Genomic DNA, 20,475 nt, shown 5'->3' on the forward strand with positions numbered 1-20,475 from the left:
TAGGGGCTCGGCAGTGGCGCACAGTATTTTCATAGGGAGAGTTAAACATTTACAACTCAAAACAAAGCATTTACCTGGTGTGTCTTGTTTCTTTAAACATTAATGTAGTGATTATTGCCCAAAAGAAAATCACACACAGGTTTTATATTATAATTTAGTGCATCTTTAATTTCAATAATCATCCAGTACAATGCCTTTGACTGAAATATCTGAAAATTATTGTACTTTACATGACCTTTATACATGATAATAAAACCCATGACAGTCACTTGCATTATTTTCACATGCACATTCTGTCAAGCTACTAGTTTACAACATAATTATAGAACATTATGCAACATACAACGGCAGCGCATGTACATTTACACAACACACACAGTTATGAAAATGAAATGGAATTAAAAGCAAAGTAATACTGACGGTAATTGCCAAAAAACTCTTCCAGTTCAACTTAATCAGGCTACACTATAGTTTAATAATATGGAAAAGCATGATTACACTTTGTAAACATTTTTACACACCTACAAACTCAGTAACTCTCTAAATGCGTTGAGGCAGATTATATAAGTAAACACTAAACAATAAAATAAACCACAAGAGCATTAATATGTATCTGCTTGTTGATAAATGTAGAACATACAGCATTTTAGACTATAGATAAAATTGTGTGTATGTTTTTTTTTTGCTTACAGATCTACAAAATGATTAATTATCCAACATCTACATTTCACCTCACTAAAATGCACTACAAGAAAGGATGAATAATACTGTCAAGCGACTAACTTCAATTCCTTCACTGTATAACTCTCCACTTCTGCCTATAAATAGGAAGATGTCTTGAAGTCCTCGGGGACGTCGCTGTCCAGTTTACAGATCACCTTGTATATGGCCTTTTTCCAGGAGGGGTCCGAATCTTTAGCTGCAGAAATGGCATTGTAAAACTCATGCAAGGTGATCTCAGCAACCTCCAAGAATCGGTCTGGAACCTGTAAAAGAGGGGGAAAAATTATACTTACAAGTGAAATCAATCCAGATTAAACCTTATTCTAATTGTGAAAAAGCACTCCATGTGATGCAGTGTTTCAATCTGTCTTCAGTTTTCTCAAAGTCAAAAATATCTGAAATGAAGACCTGTAGCGCAATTCTTCAAACACTCAAACTGATGAAAGGGAGCTCACCTCTTTGTTCTCTGCACACATACAATAAATGCAATGCTGCAATCATTAACTTTGATTAAGAGACTTCTTTGATTAGCTAGTCTTGTTTTCTTGAACCTCAACTGATGAGCTCTCCTTCCCAGAGATTCTACCGAGCACTGTCAGGGCCAGTCAACAAAACATGATTATGAATCAAAGAATATGGCCAGAAGCTGAACATTAAATGATTCGATATAAGACTTTAGATAATTAAATTTAGGTGTAAACTTATTGTGGTTAAGTAAGGATTTGGAATGGTTAAAGGTGAGGTAAGAATTAGAGCGTGACCCATACGGCAGGATCCATAAAAAGTCTGAATGCAAGGGATGCTGGGAGAAAACCGCCCTGCAGCCCTTGTTTCCCATCCACTGACCAGTTAGCACAACAGTTGTTGGCATAAGTTATTTTTCTTTCCCCTCATCTCCTGACACAAAAGCATCCCTGGGAAAGGAATGTCTTGGTCCCAAGGTAAAGAAAACGGTCCCGTCCCTTTCCCACCAAACGGCCTTCTCCCTCGGAATCCACAGCGTCTTTCTCAGCATTCCGCATCAGTAGCAATCTCAGTCTCGCTCAGGCGTACTGGTCCTCTAATCCTGAGTTGTTTTAGTGGGATTTTGCGGCTTCCTCTTCCCACAGTTTGATAAAGCATCACTCTGGAGTTTAGATAATGGCTGTAAAGGCTGGCCAGCCACAGGTGCAGTGTGACAAACAGGTCAGCACACGGACATACGTGACCACAGCTACATGCTGACAGGAGGACATACTCCAGCAGGTTAGTAACTGCTGTGATGAATGAAATGCGCCAACTAATGCTTTAAAGGAGGAGTTCTACATTTGGGCGAATACGCTTATCTGCTTTCTGGTGGAGAGTTAGATGAGAAAATTGATACCACTCTCACATCAGTCCATGAAATATAAAACTAAACTCAACAGCCAGTTAGCCTAGCTTAGCGTAAAGACTGGAGACAGGGGGAAACAACTAGCCTGTCCAAAAATGACAAACACTACACAACACTATTAGTACCTCTAGAGCTCACAAATTACAAACAGCTCATTTGTTTAATCCATACAAAAGACAAAGTGTAAAAATGGGAATTTTGCAATTCAATGTTCCTTGGCAACTGCTCAGAATTAAAAAATGAGTGATTATTAGTGAGCTTGAAGCCCAGTTTAGACCAAAGATTTGTGACAACATGAGTTGAAAAATGCAACTACTTGCAATGCAACAGTCTGCAACATCCTGAAAACACTATAACACAATAAGTGTTCCATGCTGTTCTGCTTTATTCTTTTATTTTTTAGGCACCTTGTTGTCTGCAACATCATGAAAACCTTTCAGTTTATATGAGGAATGAGTGATAGTGAGTTAGAATGACAGTTGTATTTCTAGTACTGACAACAGCGAAAACATAAAAAAAATGTAAGGGTTGAAAAATTTGGTGCTTCAATGAAACAAATTGATGAGCTGCATGTCTGAAGAAACAGATGATGTGCCTTGTGTTTAAAACCAGCCACTGGCACTGGACAAGCTGAGTTGCCGGCTTGAATCAAGCCAGTTCACACTGCTGCAACTTTACCCTGCAAAATTCTAAAACAATTTCGTCTCGTTGTAAATGTGTGTAAATGTGAATTGGGCTTCAGAGGTTATGCTAATCTATGGTAACTGGTCGCTGGCTGTAGCTTCATGTTGAACAAGAATGACAAAAGGAAGAGTGGCATTATACTTCTCATCTAACTCTCCACTTGCAATTCATTATACAATCCTGTGTTGTAAAATGATAAATAAATTAACCTTGTAACTTTGAAAACAAATAAGCATATTCCATATAATGGAATATAGTATTCATGGTATTAAGGTGTGTTTTCTTTAGTGTATACTGACCTGAAAATAAAGATTGTTGTGTTTTCGTTTCCTTAAACTGAGTCTTTTATATCTACAGAGGGAGTGGAACCTCCTCCATGGTATCCACCATGTTGAACTGCCATGTTTCTACAGTAGCTCAGAATGGACAAACCACACACTGACTCTAGTTATGGTTTAGCAGCCATTGTATTTTCCCCAACACACTAATATATGTAATTTAATTATGTAGAGATGAAAAAAATAATTATTCCAGTTAGATTACCCTGTGGGGCAGGGATGAGATCAAAACTAAAAATATGTTCTTCCAAATTAAGAAAACCTTGTTAATCTACCCCAGAGTGTATGTATGTGAGTAAGTAAGTACCTGTATGGAAAACCCTCATGAGCAAAAAATCAGCTAGAATGATCTCCCTTCTAACAATACAAACTGCAACATAAAAGAATGAATGACTAATGAGTGACACTTACGTGGAAGTCATTGGCTTTATTGTAGTGCATGTTCAGTGCCCGGAACAGCTCTGAGTCCCTGCTAACTGTAATGTCTTTGACATCACTGATGCCATCAACAATGGCCTGGCGGGCAAACTTCTCCATCTGGATATAGTAGAACTCCCTGAAGTTACTGAACCACTTGATCAGCTGAGAGGTGATGCAGCGGTTGAACTGCAAATGGAGAAAAAAATACTTCACTTAGTACCATTCATACGTTTACAACAGAGTATTAAAAGGACCCTCTTGCAACCAAAGCGCCTGCATTCACAACAATTTGCCGGGCTGAAGAGTCCCTGAGCAAAACAACGAATCCCTAGCAGCTCCAGAAGTGCTTTTCTGACCTGTGATCTCCCTGTGAAGAGAGCAAATGAAAGCAGAGATCGCCGTTTTCAGGATAAATGAAAAGGGTAATGTCAGAATTTAATTTCAGACTTCAACAAGAGCATATAGAAATTTAAAAATATGAATCCTTATGTTTTAATTAAAAATGTAATGGCCACCCTTTCCATAATTGGCTGAAAACCTGAATTTGGTACCTGTAGGGCAAAAAGCTACCAAATGGTCTGTCACTCTACGCAACATTAATTGCTCTAATCCTTTCCCACCAATGTCCGGGGTGAAAAAACATCTGTCAGGGCTCTGTATTTCTAAACTCAGTCTTGACATTAGTCTTGTTATTCTATCTCCTCATCCAGAAAGACAGAAAAAAATGCCTAAGGGCTGGGCAGGCATCAAAGACGCTTCTTCTCTCTGGTGTGGTGGGTGAGAAAGCGGCAGCATAAGGACAGAAGGAAGCTTCCCTCTCATTGACTCGGGCTGATAGGATGGAATCAGACACTGGGATTAGGTGCTCTTTTGTTCAGTGCCACTTCCCACCACGGGATTGTAAGCAAGGAGGAGACGTTTGCAGTGCTGCAGCAACAGCATCCTCCCCCCTGACCCCGGGGGTCAGAGCAGATTGAGAAGCAGGGGCCCGCACTGGCTCAGAGATCCAGAGCCGTGGCGGAAGGAGAGGAGATAGTAGAGGAGATGGGAGAGAAACTCGAGAGGAAAAAACTAGAGGCGGGAGGAGGTCTGAGGGGGAGATGGTGCTATAATCAGGAAGGATATACTGTTCCTATTGGAAAAGATTAAAAAGAAGGGAGTTGGAATATATCGGATGAATGGGAAGAGCTAACAAAAAGACACAGATAAGGAGACAAGAGAGAAGACAAAAAGAGGAGATAGAAGAGGAGGCATGACATGAGCCCAAGGCCAAAATACACAGGATGTTGTGTTTAGGGCCAGCTCACCACCGCCTGGTTGCTGCTGCGCAAGTCTCTAATACCAACTCTGTGTTGACACTCAATAGCAATGCCTTGCCTACAGAGTCCTTTGTCACTCCATTTGCTGACTGGAGTGGCTTTTTTAAAGAGAGAATGCCCCTGTATCTCCCTCTGCCCCCAGGACATACTAGCAGCTCAGTGGCTTTGTTATTTAAACCCTCTGCGTTTTTGTTTCTCTCCTCCGACACGCTGCTGATTTTTTTTGTCCCAAACACACACTGACAAGTCGATACCAGGGAGCTGAACGCGGGACAAACAATTCTGCAGGTTGTTTGACAAGCACAATAAAAAGCGGCATAATTTTGTATGTAAAAAAAAAAAATAAATACCTTGACATCAGGGAAGAAGGTTTTCAGCACGTTGGAGCTGGGGTAGCGGGTGTAGAAGAACATGAGCTTTGCCTTCTTCAGATGGCTCGGGGTGAGACCCTCCTGGATGTTCACGTTCAAGTTAAGGCAGAAAAGCTGACAATTAAATATAACATGCAGCATACAGTCCTGTGCAAAGTGATAGTAGACCGGAGTATTGTGTTGCCTCAATCTTCAGCTAAATTGAATTTCCCTAAAGAACAGCTCGGCATTAACCAGGGAGTCAATAATGACCCTAACATGTGCTTATTGGCAAAACAGAATTACGAATTAGATTAGGGATTTTTAATTAGAGAGCGAAGCACTTCATGCCTGGCAGTTAAGACAGCTTGTTTTGAAATGTTTTGAAAAAGGAGCTGACTTGATTTAAAGACGGCATATGTCGCTATATATGTTTTCCTCAGAAAAAAATTTGGAAATTTGGTCAAATATTACCAAAAAGTAATAAGTTGCAGATTATATATATTTTAAAGCATTTCTTGGGTTATATGGTATAATTAAAATAATTTGAATGGTGGAAAATTTGTTCAACATATATTTCCTTTATTGCAAATATGAATAAATTCAATACCTTCTCAAGTTTTCCCCCTATGGCAATAAAGACGCTCAGGAGCATTTCCTCTGTAGTCCACCACCATGCCTTAGGTCATAATATTTCCTTATCAAGTCACCATACCATACATTTTATTAGGGAACCCTACCTTTGAAATAAGGAAGTTGGGATGAAAGATTTATTTGGTATTGTTCAAAGAGAAGCAGAGCTCTTTGCACTGTAAAGATAAAGCGAATCCTGAGAGGCACCTCATATTATTCCTCTCTAATGCCTTGCTACAGGAGAATCAAAAAACCTGAACACTTTCAATCAAATTAGGCAAAGAATAATGAAATGTTGCTATTATTCTAGACATACTGATCATGGATTACACATCAACATCATTTAAATAAATGTTACTTTACTTTCCAAACAATAGCCAAATTGTTCAACGAATAGAAATCTTAGAATGATTTTATACCTATGAGGCAAAAATACTGTTATCTTGCACTCTATTGCAATCATGTACATTCTGACAAAGGTATCCAACAACAAATGCTCAAGACAAGAGCTCAAGTGTTATGGTTGGGAGGCACTTTTGATTTCTACCAGCACTCAGATGTGACCTTTTAGATGCACCCCTATCACTCTGATGATGGAGAAATAGATCCTGCACCTTTTCAAGTCTGAAAAAACGAGGCTTCCTGAAACAGAAACCGATGCTTTCTCTGCCTTTGAAAAATTGGCTTTTGTTCCTGGCAATTCTTATCAAAGCCTTGTATTCCTTTTTATTTGTCTTTTTCTAAACTTAAAGTCATTACTCTGCTCAGATTAAAGAAGACGCTATAATTTTCTATGGGGTTAGCAAGATCAAAGAAAAAATTCTCCTTGAAGTTTGTTACTGGAACTGCCCATGCTGCAATGAACCTCAACCAGCCATTGTTCAGATGGAAGAGCTGATATATAGAGAGTTTGTATAAAATAAAAAAGGTAAATACAGTATATCTAAACAAACCCTGCTGTAATGGGAATAGTACAGAATATTATGATGGTTTTCATTGCATTTTTTTTTTCAATTTGTGCAGGTAGATTTTTTGAGTTCCGAGTATATACATTTATAATCAAATGTCATTCTATGAAAGCTGTTTTGTATTTACACAGTAAAGTCATTACTAAATTTAAACCTTAATATGTCAAAAACATATTCACAACATCTGGGTATTTTTTATATATTTTATCATCATTAATGAACAATATATAGTTCTTAATCCTGCATCAAGAAATGGCAAAAAGCAAAGCCCTACTGGTTAATATTTCTTGTGAAAGGATATATTGAGTGACATGTAGGGGTTCCGTTCAGCCATGCTCTGCAGTTCGCCACACTCGATCTTGACATGAGGGAGACACAGATTGTCCACTGTCACTGCCCCCAGGGTGGAGGAGCGAGCGTGGTGGCCGAGGTGGCTGGATGTCACCTTGGACCTCATGGCGATGGTGTCCCAGGGCAGGTCCACTGAGTCTGGGGAGGTCCTGTCCATTGATGGAGGCATGCAAGGGAGACCCCCAAAGTTGGAATGGGGCCCGTACTTAAGAAGATGCTCTAGGATCTGGCTGTCATGCAGAGGGGTGCTGTAATTGAACTGAAATGGTGTCTGGTGCACAGGATAGGGCCTCTTCACTGTCGGGTTGACTGAACTCAGAGGGGTCACTGACGGCTTGCGGACCACCAGCGACAGCGCCTCTGTTTGGTCCTGTGGGCTTTGAGCCTCGGAGCTTTCATAATACTCCATAGAGCGGGGCTTCACTGTAGCCTCCTCAGTCTGGGGCTGTTCCTGGATGGAGCCGGCCTGCTGGCTCTTCCTGTCTGCGCCCAGGCTGATCTGCATCTCTGGAGATGAGCACATGCGCTGCTGAGGGGACGGGTCCAGTCCTGTGGAGGACACCTTCTTGAACACCCTGTCCACACAGTCATTCACAGCCCTCGAGAGCTCCTGTTTCAGAGTTTCTTTTAGGTTCTGACTCTCTCTTTGGTGTACAAGAAAACCAACTACTTTCATTCGGTCCTTACACTCTGCCGTCACTCTGCTGTTCTTCCTTTCAAAATCATCTTCAGTGCTTATGTAGTGTGATGCTATGCTTTCTCCCAGGGTGTCATGCTCAACAGCAACTTCTGTCTCATCTCTGTCATTGTTTTCAGGGTCTTCCTGGTTGTAAACTTGAAGGAACTTTTCCTGGAGCTGACGCAGGAGCCTTTGCATGCTGTGGAGCTGCTCTTTGAGCTTGTGACACTCCTCATCCTTGGTGTTGCTGTTGTCACTACTGCTGCTTGCGGGTCTTCTGTTTGTCGGTCCTCCAACACTGTGTTCCTGATGCTGAGGCAACCTCTGTTTGCGTTTGTTCTCCCTGTATGCTTCTCTGGCCTCTCTGTTGTCTCTGGCATCTGTGTCAGACCTCTCGCTGTCTCCATGCTGCCTGCTGTTGGGAGAGCCCGCCATGACCCTGATAATGTTCTCCACTCTGGCCCTCTTGGCCTGCAGGTGGTCAGTCATGGGATGCTCCCTCTCTGGGCTGGCTGCCGTAGAAACATGACCAGTGGGAGAGGCAGCTTCCACCGTGCTGTCCTTTGAGGAGACGCTGCTCTGGTCCTCCTGGCTGGAGTCAACGGCAGTGGAGCTGGAAAGGTAGAAATGGCTATCATCTAGTGCCCTCTTGTTGTGGATTGTCTTGCGGAGGAGTTGAGAGATGATGGATCCATTGGAGTATGAGGCCAGAGGCTCGTCATACATGTTTCTGCGGAAGCAAGGCAACATGACATCAGGTTTATCGTCCTCTAGGCAGCCTTCAATGGAGCTGTGCATGTTCTGGTCGGGATGACTGAGGTTCATCCTCACTCAGAAAGCTGCTTCGACTACACACGTTACAGAATCAGAGTTACGTGAAATGCAAGAATCTGAAATGACAGAAAAGTGGAAAACAATTAAGATAAAAAATAATGAAAAAACACATTTAAAATAAGATTAAATGTATAACCCTTTGTGTTTTTTTAGTCCTATATGCGTCATATGCATATATGAGGCTGATTGCCTCTTTAACATTTCAAAGTAAAAAAGACAAATAAATAAGTAAGTATAAGTAATAAATCTGACAATATGATGTAATGTCTCTTTATGCTTTGGGTAGATAGAAAAGATAAAGTATATTCGTATATTGTAAAATTACATTTATAATATTAATCTAATAGATGCAACCTCGTGTAATTCTGTCATTTTGTTTACAAAGCTTCTAATTTCACTTGTGATTTTAAAATGACTATATTAAAAAACAAATGTAGAATTACTTTCACATATGATAGGAAATCAAAGAACCCTGCATTTTTGAAGACCCTTAGATCTGTAAAGAAAAGAAATCCTTGATCTTGATCTTTTGTATCATTTCATCTTGGGGTTGCAATAATGGTTAACACAAAGAATAAAAAGAACAATTGTTAGATACCCATGAAAGGTAAATTTCAGCTTATGAAAGCCACAGACCACGCACAAGACACGGCTCTGTGTATACATTATTAACAAGAGAAAATATCATGAAAACCTTTTATTTTTCATCTTAAGGAATGATCAAGTGATGGTCTTCTGTGCTAAAAACAAAAGGCTTAATTACTCGATTCTGTGGTCACTGGCTTTATTCTCTTTAACTGTTTATTTTAAAATATTTTCTCTGCTGTAACACACGATATACTCACACAACGGGCTGCAAGTTCATTGTTAAACCAATTCAACATATTTATATATATATATGGAACGGCTGACCTTGGAAAGAACAGATTCTACTGTATATTTCTAAATTAGACACTGTATCACTCCATTAGTCCCACTTATGTTTCTATTTCTTACTTTTAATATACGTAAACGTCCAAACTGGTTTGGAAAAGAGAAAAACAAGCAGACTCTCTTATCCCACAACGCAAAGTTTGAGATAATTTAATTCTCCTAGAATTTGTGTACAGTATGAATCATTTCAATGTTTCCTTCAATCCCTACAGTTTGTACATTTCTTGCAATATAACAAGCTGTAGACCCGTTTGTGGATAAATGTTGAATTGGCTGACACACACTACCCAAAAGAAGAACATCAAATTTACTGCTGAAATTAAATTTAAAAATTTGGAAACCAATTTATATATGAATCTTTAGCAAAACTATGAAGGTGCAGACTGGTTTAATTGTCTACTTTAAACCTTAAAAATAAGCTACAGGCCTACATTATCCCAATTATCAAACCAAATACTTTAGAGTTAAAACCTAAAACAACAATCACTTAACAGCCAATAAACACGCAAAGACTAATAATATCAATAAAAAACTAATAATAACAACAAAAAACTAATAATACCAAACAACTTGAAACTCACCAAACATGCGATTAGAGTTGGCAGCTGTATTGTGAAAGCATGCGTGAGAGTGTCAAAAACACGAGTGCAAATGTCGCATGAAAAAACCACAAAACTGAAGTGATGAGGTTTTTTTTTGTAGCGAGTTGAGCTGCAGGCATGCACTTTGTCACACTCCTACAGAGCTGCACTTCTAACCGCCGCTCACACACACACACACACAGAGAGAGAGGGAGGGAGAGAGAGAGAGAGAGGGAGAGCGCCAGTGATGGGACCACTGTACCTGTTGCTGCCGGGATGTGGAGCCGAGCCGATGGCCTGCGCAGACTGAGTGAGTTGGCCAGCGGCAGTGCAGGAGAGAGACGGCGCATCAGACGGGGCTGGGGCGTGGCCATGTGAAAGCAAAGAGGTGGTCGGACATCATCATCACCCACATAGTGACAAGAGGAGGAAAAAGTGTTTGTAAGGTGCTTGGAGCGAGAGTGTGCTCGTGGTAGTTGGAAGGAGAAACGGATTTATTCAAAGAACTCGGCATGCATAGGCCTATTCAATATAAACTACTATATTACCATTCATTCCCTCTAGTGAAACCGAAAGAGGATAAAAAAAACATTAGTAGCAGTATAAAGATAGAAACACAAAGAAAAGAGGAGTGAAAACCGGAGTACACAAGTTGAAAAAGTTACAAGTTTAAGAAAAACTCTATATTATTGCAGCAACTTTAAAAAAGATAGGAGTCTCTTTTTTTTTGTTGAAAAAGTTGAACGTTTGCATCTGTTCTCACTGTTACCTAAAGGCAGGGGCGGATCGAAAGCTGGGTTCACCCACTCACACATCACATATATCAGTATTTGCTTACAAAAGCCCCCAAGTGAAGATATTTAAACTCAAAAACATGTCAATAGTGTGGCACATTAGTAAAGCATTGGATAGAAATATCTAAAGGTGGCATTAGAAATTGATACATTGTTTTAATTCCTAATGTTCAGACCTTTTTTTCCACATACATGTTGATTAAATTGAACTTAAGCCTCACTTAGTCTAAAATGTCACATTCCTACAAACTATACAGCTCTTCATTCATTTATTTAATAATGGTCATATTGTACAGTGTGGGGGCAGTAACTCATTACTTACTACTAATAATATTACTTTCCAAAGTAACTAGTAGTGTAACTAATTACTAATACATTTCAGTAATAATATTATAGTCAACGATTAGATACAAAATTGGATAAAATATTAGTTGGCACCCCTTTACTGATTTGAAACAATCCAATCACATTGGATTCACTTTTGTTATTGTGTAGGAAACTAGCTCGGAAAATGGAAACACTTACGTTCAGGGGTTAAAATATTCACATTACTTTGATTTTAACAAACCAAACTGGATTTTAATCGTTGTAAGTCTGGATTTTGGGGAGAAAGCAATTAGGCTTCCAATTTTTGGGGAGTAGCAGAAGAGTAATAGGTAATGGATTCAATTCTTTGAGTAACTAACCATGTTTTTATATTCGTATATAAAACAGATTCGGATGTCTGTTAATGTTAATCTAAAGTAATGTGTTAAAACTGGGGTGCTCCTGCCTAGGCATGGTCTATTCTCTTATTTCTGTTCTATATTGTTTGTTTCTATTCTCTGTTTTTACACTGTGTGCTATCTATAGTTGCTAGTTGGAGGCGCATCGTATTTACACGACTGTAGATTATTTCTCAGGGGCCAGTGGTAACTTCGTGCAGAGGGGTTTAGAGGGGACCACAGGGAGGACTCCCCCCGCCACCCCTACACTCGGAGCACTTGGTTTATCCCACACTGCTTCCTCGGCTCTGTCGGTGTGACCAGAGTTCCCTTCCGCTGGCAGGCTGCTGTCACACAGCCATCATGTTATCCCATTCCCGGTGTCTCACCAGGAATTTTGGCCGTTCCCTCTCCGCTATCCGCCAGGTAGGCAACAAGCAAACGAAATGTTGTCGTTGCCTCTCGCGGCAGCACTCCTCGCTGCCTTTGAGCTGTGTGAGAGCGAGCATTAGCATTAGCCAGCTCGCTGCAGTAGGCCGGGCACAGGCCGGAACAGTGCAAGCCAAGGACAGTATGACACTTCACTTCACAAGTCCTTGCTGCAGCCTGTATTAAAGTTTAAAACCACTTCCCTCTGCGTTTGAGTGGTCTCACGTGTTGACATGAACGTTAAAGGTGTTTGACCTGAGCACGAAGCGTCTGCTCCACGTTCATGTTCAGTTAACGAAAACTTACCCTCCAATATTTATGTAAAGTTAGCTAGCAAGAACATGCTAGCCGCTCTGAGCTAAATGTACGGGTAGTTAGGCTAGGTGCTTTTAGCTGTCATGCTGAGGTCATATTGTGGTTGTGGTCAACTCAACGGAGGCATTGAGTTAATTCTTGTTTTTTCGTTCATGGTGTAACTTTCTGTAGCTGCATTAGAAGCTAGGTCGTCAATGTCAAATGTGTTGGTGTTTAATTGCCACTTTGTCAGTAAGATTAGCACTCATTTATGTCATTCAGTGTTAATGCCACTGTTCGATCAGTGGCTTAAATAGAAATATCTTTATCCATTTGCAGTTCTCATGCAAAACCGGACAGGCCACCTGTTTGACAGATCATTTATAGATTATGTCAGAGGTCATCGTTCAGCGCGTACAAGTGACCTTTGACCGAAAAGCAGTGATTGCTCTCCCTGTTGTTGACTCCATTTCCATTTGCAGTTCCCATGGAATTACATTATCACTGGTAGACATAGTTGGTTAACTTGATGCCAATGTTAACTTGTGATTGCATATATTTACAGACGTTTTATGCTTGTGAAACTCTGAAGAGTTGTTTTTCTGTGCAGTACATTTAAAAGCTTGTCATTCTTGATTGTATGTTTTCACAGGGGAATAATGTGTTGGCTCGTCGGGCTGCGTCAGGTATGTGTGCATACTGTTCAAGCACGTCTTAAACCTTTGCTTTGGGATAGTCCTGTTGCAAGAAGTTATTAATGCATTACTCTTGCCATTTTTTCCTACAGCTCTATCGGTTAGCCCTTCTATCAACTTTAACAACAATGTGTAAGTACACTAACTCATAAAACACTCAACTATTAGAAGACACAAGGAAGTGTATTATAAGAATTTTAGTACAGTGGTGTGAATGTTCATGAACCTATTCCCCAATTGTCAGTATCTCTCTCTATTAGTCAGCAGTTGTCTCCCATTCAAATGATATAGCAAATGTTGCATGTGTCCTTCCATACACATAATGTGAATCATGATTTTGGATTATTTTTTGTGGCAATCTTGAATGATAAATCGGATTCTTCTTTTCAGAAAATCTGATCCCCGGTCCAGCGTCTTCCAAATCCAGTACTTCAGGACGTCTGTAGCCTACAGTATGTTTGAGCCTGCGTGCCTTTCATTTCTACACTGAATGTGAAGCACAACCACTTAAGTGTGGAATGAAGAAAAGTAAGGAATTTCCTTTCACTTGTCTTTGTTCTCCAGGAGATGAAGTTGTCACAGTTAAGACCCCTGCGTTTGCAGAATCCGTCACAGAGGGGGACGTGAGGTGGGAGAAAGGTAACTCCTTTTTTATTACTGAGCATACATTAGTTGCTTCTAATACAGACACCAGACAGAAAGGCAGTCAGTTTGTACTTGGATGCTAAAATAGTTTTCTCCTTACAGCTGTTGGAGATACTGTCAAAGAGGATGAGGTGGTGTGCGAAATTGAGACTGATAAGGTAAAACTAAGTTTAAATTCATAGAAATTCCCAAGCTTTAGGATTGCTGGTAATTGTTTGTCTTTGCATTGAAAGGGAAAGCCATCAGAATGTGTGGCACAACATGAAGGAAAGAATTAGGGCATGTTTTTTTTTCTCCAAAATAGCATTCCACTTTAGCCTAAAAAATGTGTATTTTTTTGGTGCCGACTGTTGTGGGAGAAATAAGAAAAAGGGCAAATCATTACTGAAATGTGTTCTTTCCCATGTTTCTCTAAATATTCCTGAATGTCAGTATTATTTCAAACATTTTTCAATAATGGCATATAAGACTGTAGCAAAAACAACTTGATTGAAGTTTACACTTAACACTGCATGCATTCGGTTAGTTTGTCACCACACAAATCACAACATATACACTATTTAAAAAATATCTGACAACTTTTTACCTTTCTGTTTTAAATGTGTGATTATTTTTAGGGATGCACCGTTATGAAAATTTTGGCCGATACCGATATCCGATATTAATCTGTTTCATGGCCGATAACCGATATTTAGCGCGATATCGATATATGTTGTTTTGTTTTAAGAAATTCCTGAGATGATAACAATATTTTGTAGGCAGATCGAATTTTTTGAATGTCTTCCTTTTATTTTTCAGAACATACGTTTTAAAATCCCCAATAACGAGGTTAACAGGGCTAACCATAAAACATACAGTAACCAACCTTTACCAGCTCATCAAAACAATGCCAGTATTCATGCAACCATGTTTTTTTGTCAGCTGCTGTGCACTCCCAATTAAACTCAAATCTGTGAAAAAGGCTAAACCAGAAACATGTCGCTGACTGTTAGTGCCACATTTTTTGTCCAAACCTTGCACTGTAATGTTGGCAATGCAAATCATTCATGTTTATTAATCATTTGCCATTACCGATTATTCGGTTTATTGACCTGGCCCCTTTTGCGCTTGTCCCCTTGGCAAAATTTCTTGTCTGGTCCCCCGATACCTTACGTTAGCAGCATTCAGTGTTGAAATGACTTTGACGCAGTGCCATCGCGCCTCCCCGCATTACCTCGAACTGTGCAGGTGTTGGCATACTGACTTTCGAGTGTCCTTCTTTTTGACACCCGGTGGACAAACGCCCACCACGGACCGCTGACATTTTTTCCCTCCATCCCTCTTGCAGTTAACATCGCAGCCAATCCCTGTGCTCCACTGTCGCGTGTCCAATAACAAAATACACATGGCGCAAAATCCCCCTCCTCCTCCCCCTGCCTTCTTCCCTCTCCCCCGGACACGACAAACAGGCAACTAGATGATATACATCGGTTGTGGGATATCGGCCCCAATTTTACCTCCCATCGGAGCCGATGGCCGAATATGTTAAAAATGACGAACATCGGCCGATACGCGATATTAACCTTGCCGATATCTCGGCCATCCCTAATTATTTTGACTTTTTTTATTATTAGACATCAGTTCAAGTTCCCTCTCCTGCTGCTGGAGTGATCGAGGAGCTTTTGGTCCCTGATGGAGGGAAGGTCGAGGGAGGGACTCCGCTCTTTAAGCTTCGAAAAGGAGGTCTTAAATATTGTGTTTTTATTAAAAATGACAAATGCACAAAAAATAGTACTGTTAAGACAATACTTGAAAGTTACTTTTATCCTAACTTTTCCCCTCTGTGTCTTCAGCTGGTGCTCCCAAAGCTGAAGCAGCTCCAAAAGTCGAGGCCTCGACCGCTGCAGCCCCCCCGCCACCTTCTGCTCCTGCTCCACCTCCTCCCGCCTCAGCTGTGGGCCCCATTCCCACCACTATGCCCCCTGTGCCACCTGTGCCAGCACATGCTATGGACACCAAACCAGGTTAGCTGTAATGAGACAGACGGTCTGTGTCATGTGAGAACTGTTTTGCTTGACATCTGTGCTCTTGACCTCTAGCTTACATGATTAATCATTGTTCAGCTTTCTGCAGGCAGTGGCTTTCACCAGTTCCACTAAACGGAAGTCTAGAGATACTTAATGCTTCTTTATGTCTTTTTCATAGTTTCGGCCATCAAACCCACTGCTGCTCCTGTGGCACCAGTGGCTCAAGCAGAAGGAGGGGCTAAAGTAGCCAGGACGGAGAGCAGGGTAAAGTGCAAAAATTAATATAAATATAAATATATATAATATATATTATCTGATCACTTTTAGACTTGTTATTGGTTTAGTAAAAGCATAGTTAGAGTTGGGAACTGTTTACTGAGTTTGATCATTTCTGTTTTTTGATTTTAGGTTAAGATGAACCGCATGAGACTGAGAATTGCCCAGAGACTGAAGGAAGCCCAAAACACCTGCGCTATGTTGACTACATTTAATGAGGTCGACATGAGGTAGGAAATTCGAAATTAGTTGGCCTACATTATTAAGCCCGCCAGTGCTATTTAAGGTGGTAAATGTGAAATGTTCTCTGCCACATTACCATTGAAGGAAAAGGACAGACTTTGTAGAGTGTAGGAATCAAAATCTGTTAAAATATTTAAAAACATGTTTGTAAGTGTGTATTCGTATGCGGTACATATACAGTGTACAAACTGTGTGTGTGTGTTGTGTTAAAAGCCAAAACAACACTATAACACAAATGGTTATAGATTGGAATCTGCCCAATAGGAAAAGCTTTTTGAAACCCGATATCCTCTTAAACACTGGAATGTAAATATTTGGTCGTAATGCCATCTAAAACGAAGATAAGAATTGTTAAAACAGGTTTTATTAATTTACAAGGAAATGTTATTGTCTGCACTTGCCCCCTGTGCTGAAGAGGACACTTTGAGGATTTCTTTTCCCCGCAAATGTGTGGTGTCAGCTTTCGGCTATTCAGGGTTTTCTATGTATCCTAATTGGATTGACATTGACAGTCTGGAGGAAGACTTCCCAGGCTAGGGCTCATCTGGAGCCGAAGGAGCTAGTCAGAGCAGGAGGCTGGAGCATCTGTAGGGGCCCACAGAGACCTGTGCTCTGAGTGGAAGAGCTGCCTCAACCGATATGGGCTTTTATGACAGCCCAATAAGATTTACAGGCTCTAGAAAGTGAAGATTTTTATCGCTTCTTCTCTCCTTTCTCGGAGAGTCTGTGTCTTGGGAGGGGCTAATTATGTTAGCGTAGAAACCCTAGAGCTTCAACAGGGTTAGAGACAGGAAAACAAACAATTAAAAAGAGAGATACAAGAGAAAAATGAGCAATGGTGAAACGATTAGCAGGCCAATTTCAATAGCTTTAATTCACCATGATCCGTAACAGCATTCTTTTATCGCCGTAAAAAGGCATAGTTTGTTTTTCATTTTTAAAATGATATTAGATTTGTATCTTTCATAACATGGTTTAATTCTGTTTCTAGTGTATCTTAGAATTGAGTATGCTTAATGCTTATATTTAAATCCATGAATGAAAGTCATTTTTTAGCCAATAGACACCTTTTTTTTATTTTAATGAACATAATTTATAAATTGCTGCTTGGTTTGTTGTACCTACAGTGACAAAGCAGTAACCAACGTATAAAGAGTTAATCTGTCTGAAGCTGTAGTCAGCCCATCAGCTTACAGTACACATTATTGGCCAGTTAAATTTCAGTGATTTAGACTCAGTTATGACAGATATTTGATTTTTTTTTCTCTCTTATTACTTCCTCCTCTATTTTGAGAACTGCATTCATATGCAGTATCCTATAGGCTTCAACCCTGCTCGTTGCCTTAGTGTCTAATTGTTAGTGGAATTACTATGCTTTTTTTTTTCTCGTTCCCTGCAGCAACATCTCCGAGATGAGGAAGAGTTACAAAGATGCCTTCCTGAAAAAGCACAACATCAAGTTGGGCTTCATGTCTGCATTTGTGAAGGCTGCTGCGTACGCTCTGGCTGACCAACCTGCTGTCAATGCCGGTATAGATTTACCCTCATAAGACCTTATTTTGTGGTGTCAGTTTGTCTGGGTCTTTGCATGTCTGATATGGAGTCTTGTGAAGAAAACGATTTAAGTTTCAGTATACTCACTGCCAAACCTCAAAACCATCAGTGACTTATTTACTGCCTTTAGACCACTCTGACCTATTTAGATAGACCACAATGAAGCAGGGGTGGTCTGTATTGCTGGCTTGTAAAAATCCAAAATAGTCTGTGGGTTCCACCTTCCACGGCTTTTTACAGAAAATGGCACATGTGAAAAGAAAATGAATCTTGGTGGCAGATGTTGAGATCATTTACAGTTTTAATCGGTATACATATTTATTTTTTTCTGTGTACAATGTTTATGCTTTCTGTGTTTTCAGTAATTGATGACACGACCAAAGAGATTGTGTACAGGGACTATGTCGACATCAGTGTGGCTGTGGCCACGCCAAAGGTAAGACAAGTGCATTATATTGTAATGCTAAGTGTAAGTGCTTCATAGTCCACTTGTCTCTAATGTGAAAGGCAGAAAATTCACTAATATGACGTCTCTCTCAGGGTCTGGTGGTTCCTGTAATCCGAAGCGTGGAGGGAATGAATTTTGCTGATATTGAGAAGGCCATCAATTTGTTGGGAGAAAAGGTAATATTCTATATTGCATATAATGACACATTTGAAGTCATGTGTCTGTCTTTATTGTTCATTCTTTGTTTTGTACACTTGGTTGTGAACGGTTCACATCTGGAGATTTGCTCATGATGTGATTAACAGTATTTGTGGATGTGTGTTTGTAGGCCCGTAAGAATGAGCTGGCTGTTGAGGACATGGACGGAGGAACCTTCACCATCAGCAATGGTGGCGTGTTTGGGTCCATGTTCGGCACACCTATAATCAACCCACCACAGTCTGCGATCTTAGGCATGCATGGCATCTTTGACAGGCCTGTTGCAGTCGGTGGCAAGGTTTGTTTCCTCAATGTTAAACATGCAAATATGTGATGAGGAATATGTGCAGAAAAACATATTTAGCAATATAATGGTCACATATGGAAAATGTGGAAAATGGTAAAAAATTAGTTAAATATCTTCAGCAGATCAAAGGGTAATTGAACTGCTAAATTTGCAGTTTTCAACAAAAACATTAGTGATTAGATTACAGCATAATTAACAAAGCCAACCACTATTAAATAAGAATGAGCTTGGTTTGACGTATCTCTGTCATACAATACATCTCTGTTAATTTTTTCATATTCACTGGTGTGAGGATTGTATGCATCATTCATAATCTACACCCAGTGACAGTCAGCAAGAACACTTGTTCTTATCTTGTTAGTTTTTTTTTAATTTTTGTAGTTGTAGAACCTTTTTCAGTGTAGCACATCACAGGATGAGGGGATCTTATGCTTGGTTCGTGATATATTCTCACACTAATGCAAATATCGCATAATACTATGGTAAACAGGTGTGAATATTAGACTTACGTTGTATCAAATCAAGCTAAACTTGAAGAAAAACAACTCAGTTATGCATTTTAAATTTTTATTTATTTTTTTGTAAAAGTTGGTTAGAATTTGGTCTCAGCGATTTTCTCTTGTTTAGGTGGAGATCCGTCCCATGATGTATGTTGCCCTGACGTATGACCATCGTCTGATTGATGGAAGAGAGGCCGTAACTTTCCTGCGCAAGATCAAGTCAGTGGTGGAGGACCCCAGGGTGCTGCTCCTTGACATGTGAACCCTTGTGAACTCCAGGCCCAACCAAACAAACCACCCTACGCAAACAGTGGCCGTACTCACCTGATGAACATTACCGTAACTGCAGTTGATGTATTGTTGTATTGGTTAACTAGAAAAAAGGATTGACAGGATGGACATTTGTAGGGCTGGCAGTGATAAAAGGTTTGGTGCTGTTGTGGAGAAATGTCAGGGTCTGGGGTTTCTGTGGTGCTGGTCTCTAGATCAAAAAATATATTCTATAATTCATGTGCGCCATATGTCATTTTCTACATACAACTGAAACATTTCATCTCACAAACTTATTGTGAGATGAATGGCAAACATAGATGAACTGCATAGTATAATTTCATTATTTTGGTTGAGAGAAGAACAATGAGCATGTATTGGGCCAGAAACCAAGAAACACTATGTTCTAAAATGTCCAAAGGGAAGAAATCCTCTGAATTTATGCCATCTGTTTCACAAAAATGGGGAAAATTCTCTTTATGCTGTGTACGAAAGACTATTTAAGAAAAAAGAAAGTTTTAAACAATAAAAGCTGCATTACTTGACTGTAGTTTTTGTTTGGGATTTTTGTGTGTTCGTATTGACAGTCTGTGTCACAAAATTTACGAGAACAGACACTGGGCATAGATAACTGAAAAGGTGCTTCATCCACATATAATGTGCAAATGGTTGACGGATTAAAATAAAGCCAAAAGAGTTTCTCCCTTAATTTCTTTGGTTTTTCCTTTAACTTGTCACCTGCCTGTACGTCAGTGGGTTGTAGAATATTGGTTACTGATAATCGCTAAGTTTAAATGGTCTTTCTACCTTAGATGCCCCTTTGTTTCACATTAAGTAAAATATTAATTTATTAATTAAATATTAAATATTAATGAATCTCTTTGTCCAAGACGAGTCAATCAACAGGACTGAGTCGTTTGACTGTTT

The 20,475-nt window shown here is 39.9% G+C and overlaps 2 protein-coding genes across 2 annotated transcripts; one reads left to right on the top strand and one right to left on the bottom strand.

Moving 5' to 3' along the window:
- Window positions 1-452: 452 nt before the first annotated feature.
- Window positions 453-8,722, bottom strand: prox2 (prospero homeobox 2). The gene is made up of 4 exons (XM_035674321.1): window positions 7,109-8,722; window positions 5,207-5,314; window positions 3,529-3,723; window positions 453-986 (listed from the first exon to the last, which is right to left on the bottom strand). The coding sequence occupies exons 1-4, from the start codon at window positions 8,660-8,662 to the stop codon at window positions 819-821; spliced, it is 2,025 nt and encodes a 674-aa protein (XP_035530214.1). The 5' UTR covers window positions 8,663-8,722; the 3' UTR covers window positions 453-818.
- Window positions 8,723-11,964: 3,242 nt separating this feature from the next.
- On the top strand, window positions 11,965-20,098 carry dlst (dihydrolipoamide S-succinyltransferase). The gene is made up of 15 exons (XM_035674153.1): window positions 11,965-12,109; window positions 13,059-13,092; window positions 13,194-13,233; window positions 13,492-13,553; window positions 13,666-13,740; window positions 13,849-13,904; window positions 15,360-15,468; window positions 15,579-15,749; window positions 15,931-16,016; window positions 16,161-16,258; window positions 17,671-17,801; window positions 18,188-18,261; window positions 18,366-18,449; window positions 18,602-18,769; window positions 19,406-20,098. The coding sequence occupies exons 1-15, from the start codon at window positions 12,047-12,049 to the stop codon at window positions 19,538-19,540; spliced, it is 1,386 nt and encodes a 461-aa protein (XP_035530046.1). The 5' UTR covers window positions 11,965-12,046; the 3' UTR covers window positions 19,541-20,098.
- The last annotated feature ends 377 nt before the right edge of the window (window positions 20,099-20,475 follow it).

The sequence above is a fragment of the Morone saxatilis genome, unplaced genomic scaffold (genome assembly GCF_004916995.1).
Source record: "Morone saxatilis isolate NCDOM2014 unplaced genomic scaffold, NCSU_SB_2.0 Contig3, whole genome shotgun sequence".
NCBI lineage: Eukaryota > Metazoa > Chordata > Actinopteri > Moronidae > Morone > Morone saxatilis.

Excerpts from the sequence above, each read along its gene's own strand:
- prox2 (XM_035674321.1), bottom strand. The coding sequence starts at position 8,662 with ATGAACCTCAGTCATCCCGACCAGAACATGCACAGCTCCATTGAAGGC. Across the intron at positions 5,315-7,108 it reads ACCCCTACATGTCACTCAAT|ATCCAGGAGGGTCTCACCCC; the intron begins ATATCCTTTCAC and ends TTGAACGTGAAC. Across the intron at positions 3,724-5,206 it reads CCTTCTTCCCTGATGTCAAG|TTCAACCGCTGCATCACCTC; the intron begins GTATTTATTTTT and ends CTCCATTTGCAG.
- dlst (XM_035674153.1), top strand. The coding sequence starts at position 12,047 with ATGTTATCCCATTCCCGGTGTCTCACCAGGAATTTTGGCCGTTCCCTC. Across the intron at positions 13,905-15,359 it reads GCGAAATTGAGACTGATAAG|ACATCAGTTCAAGTTCCCTC; the intron begins GTAAAACTAAGT and ends TTTTATTATTAG. Across the intron at positions 17,802-18,187 it reads CCAACCTGCTGTCAATGCCG|TAATTGATGACACGACCAAA; the intron begins GTATAGATTTAC and ends CTGTGTTTTCAG.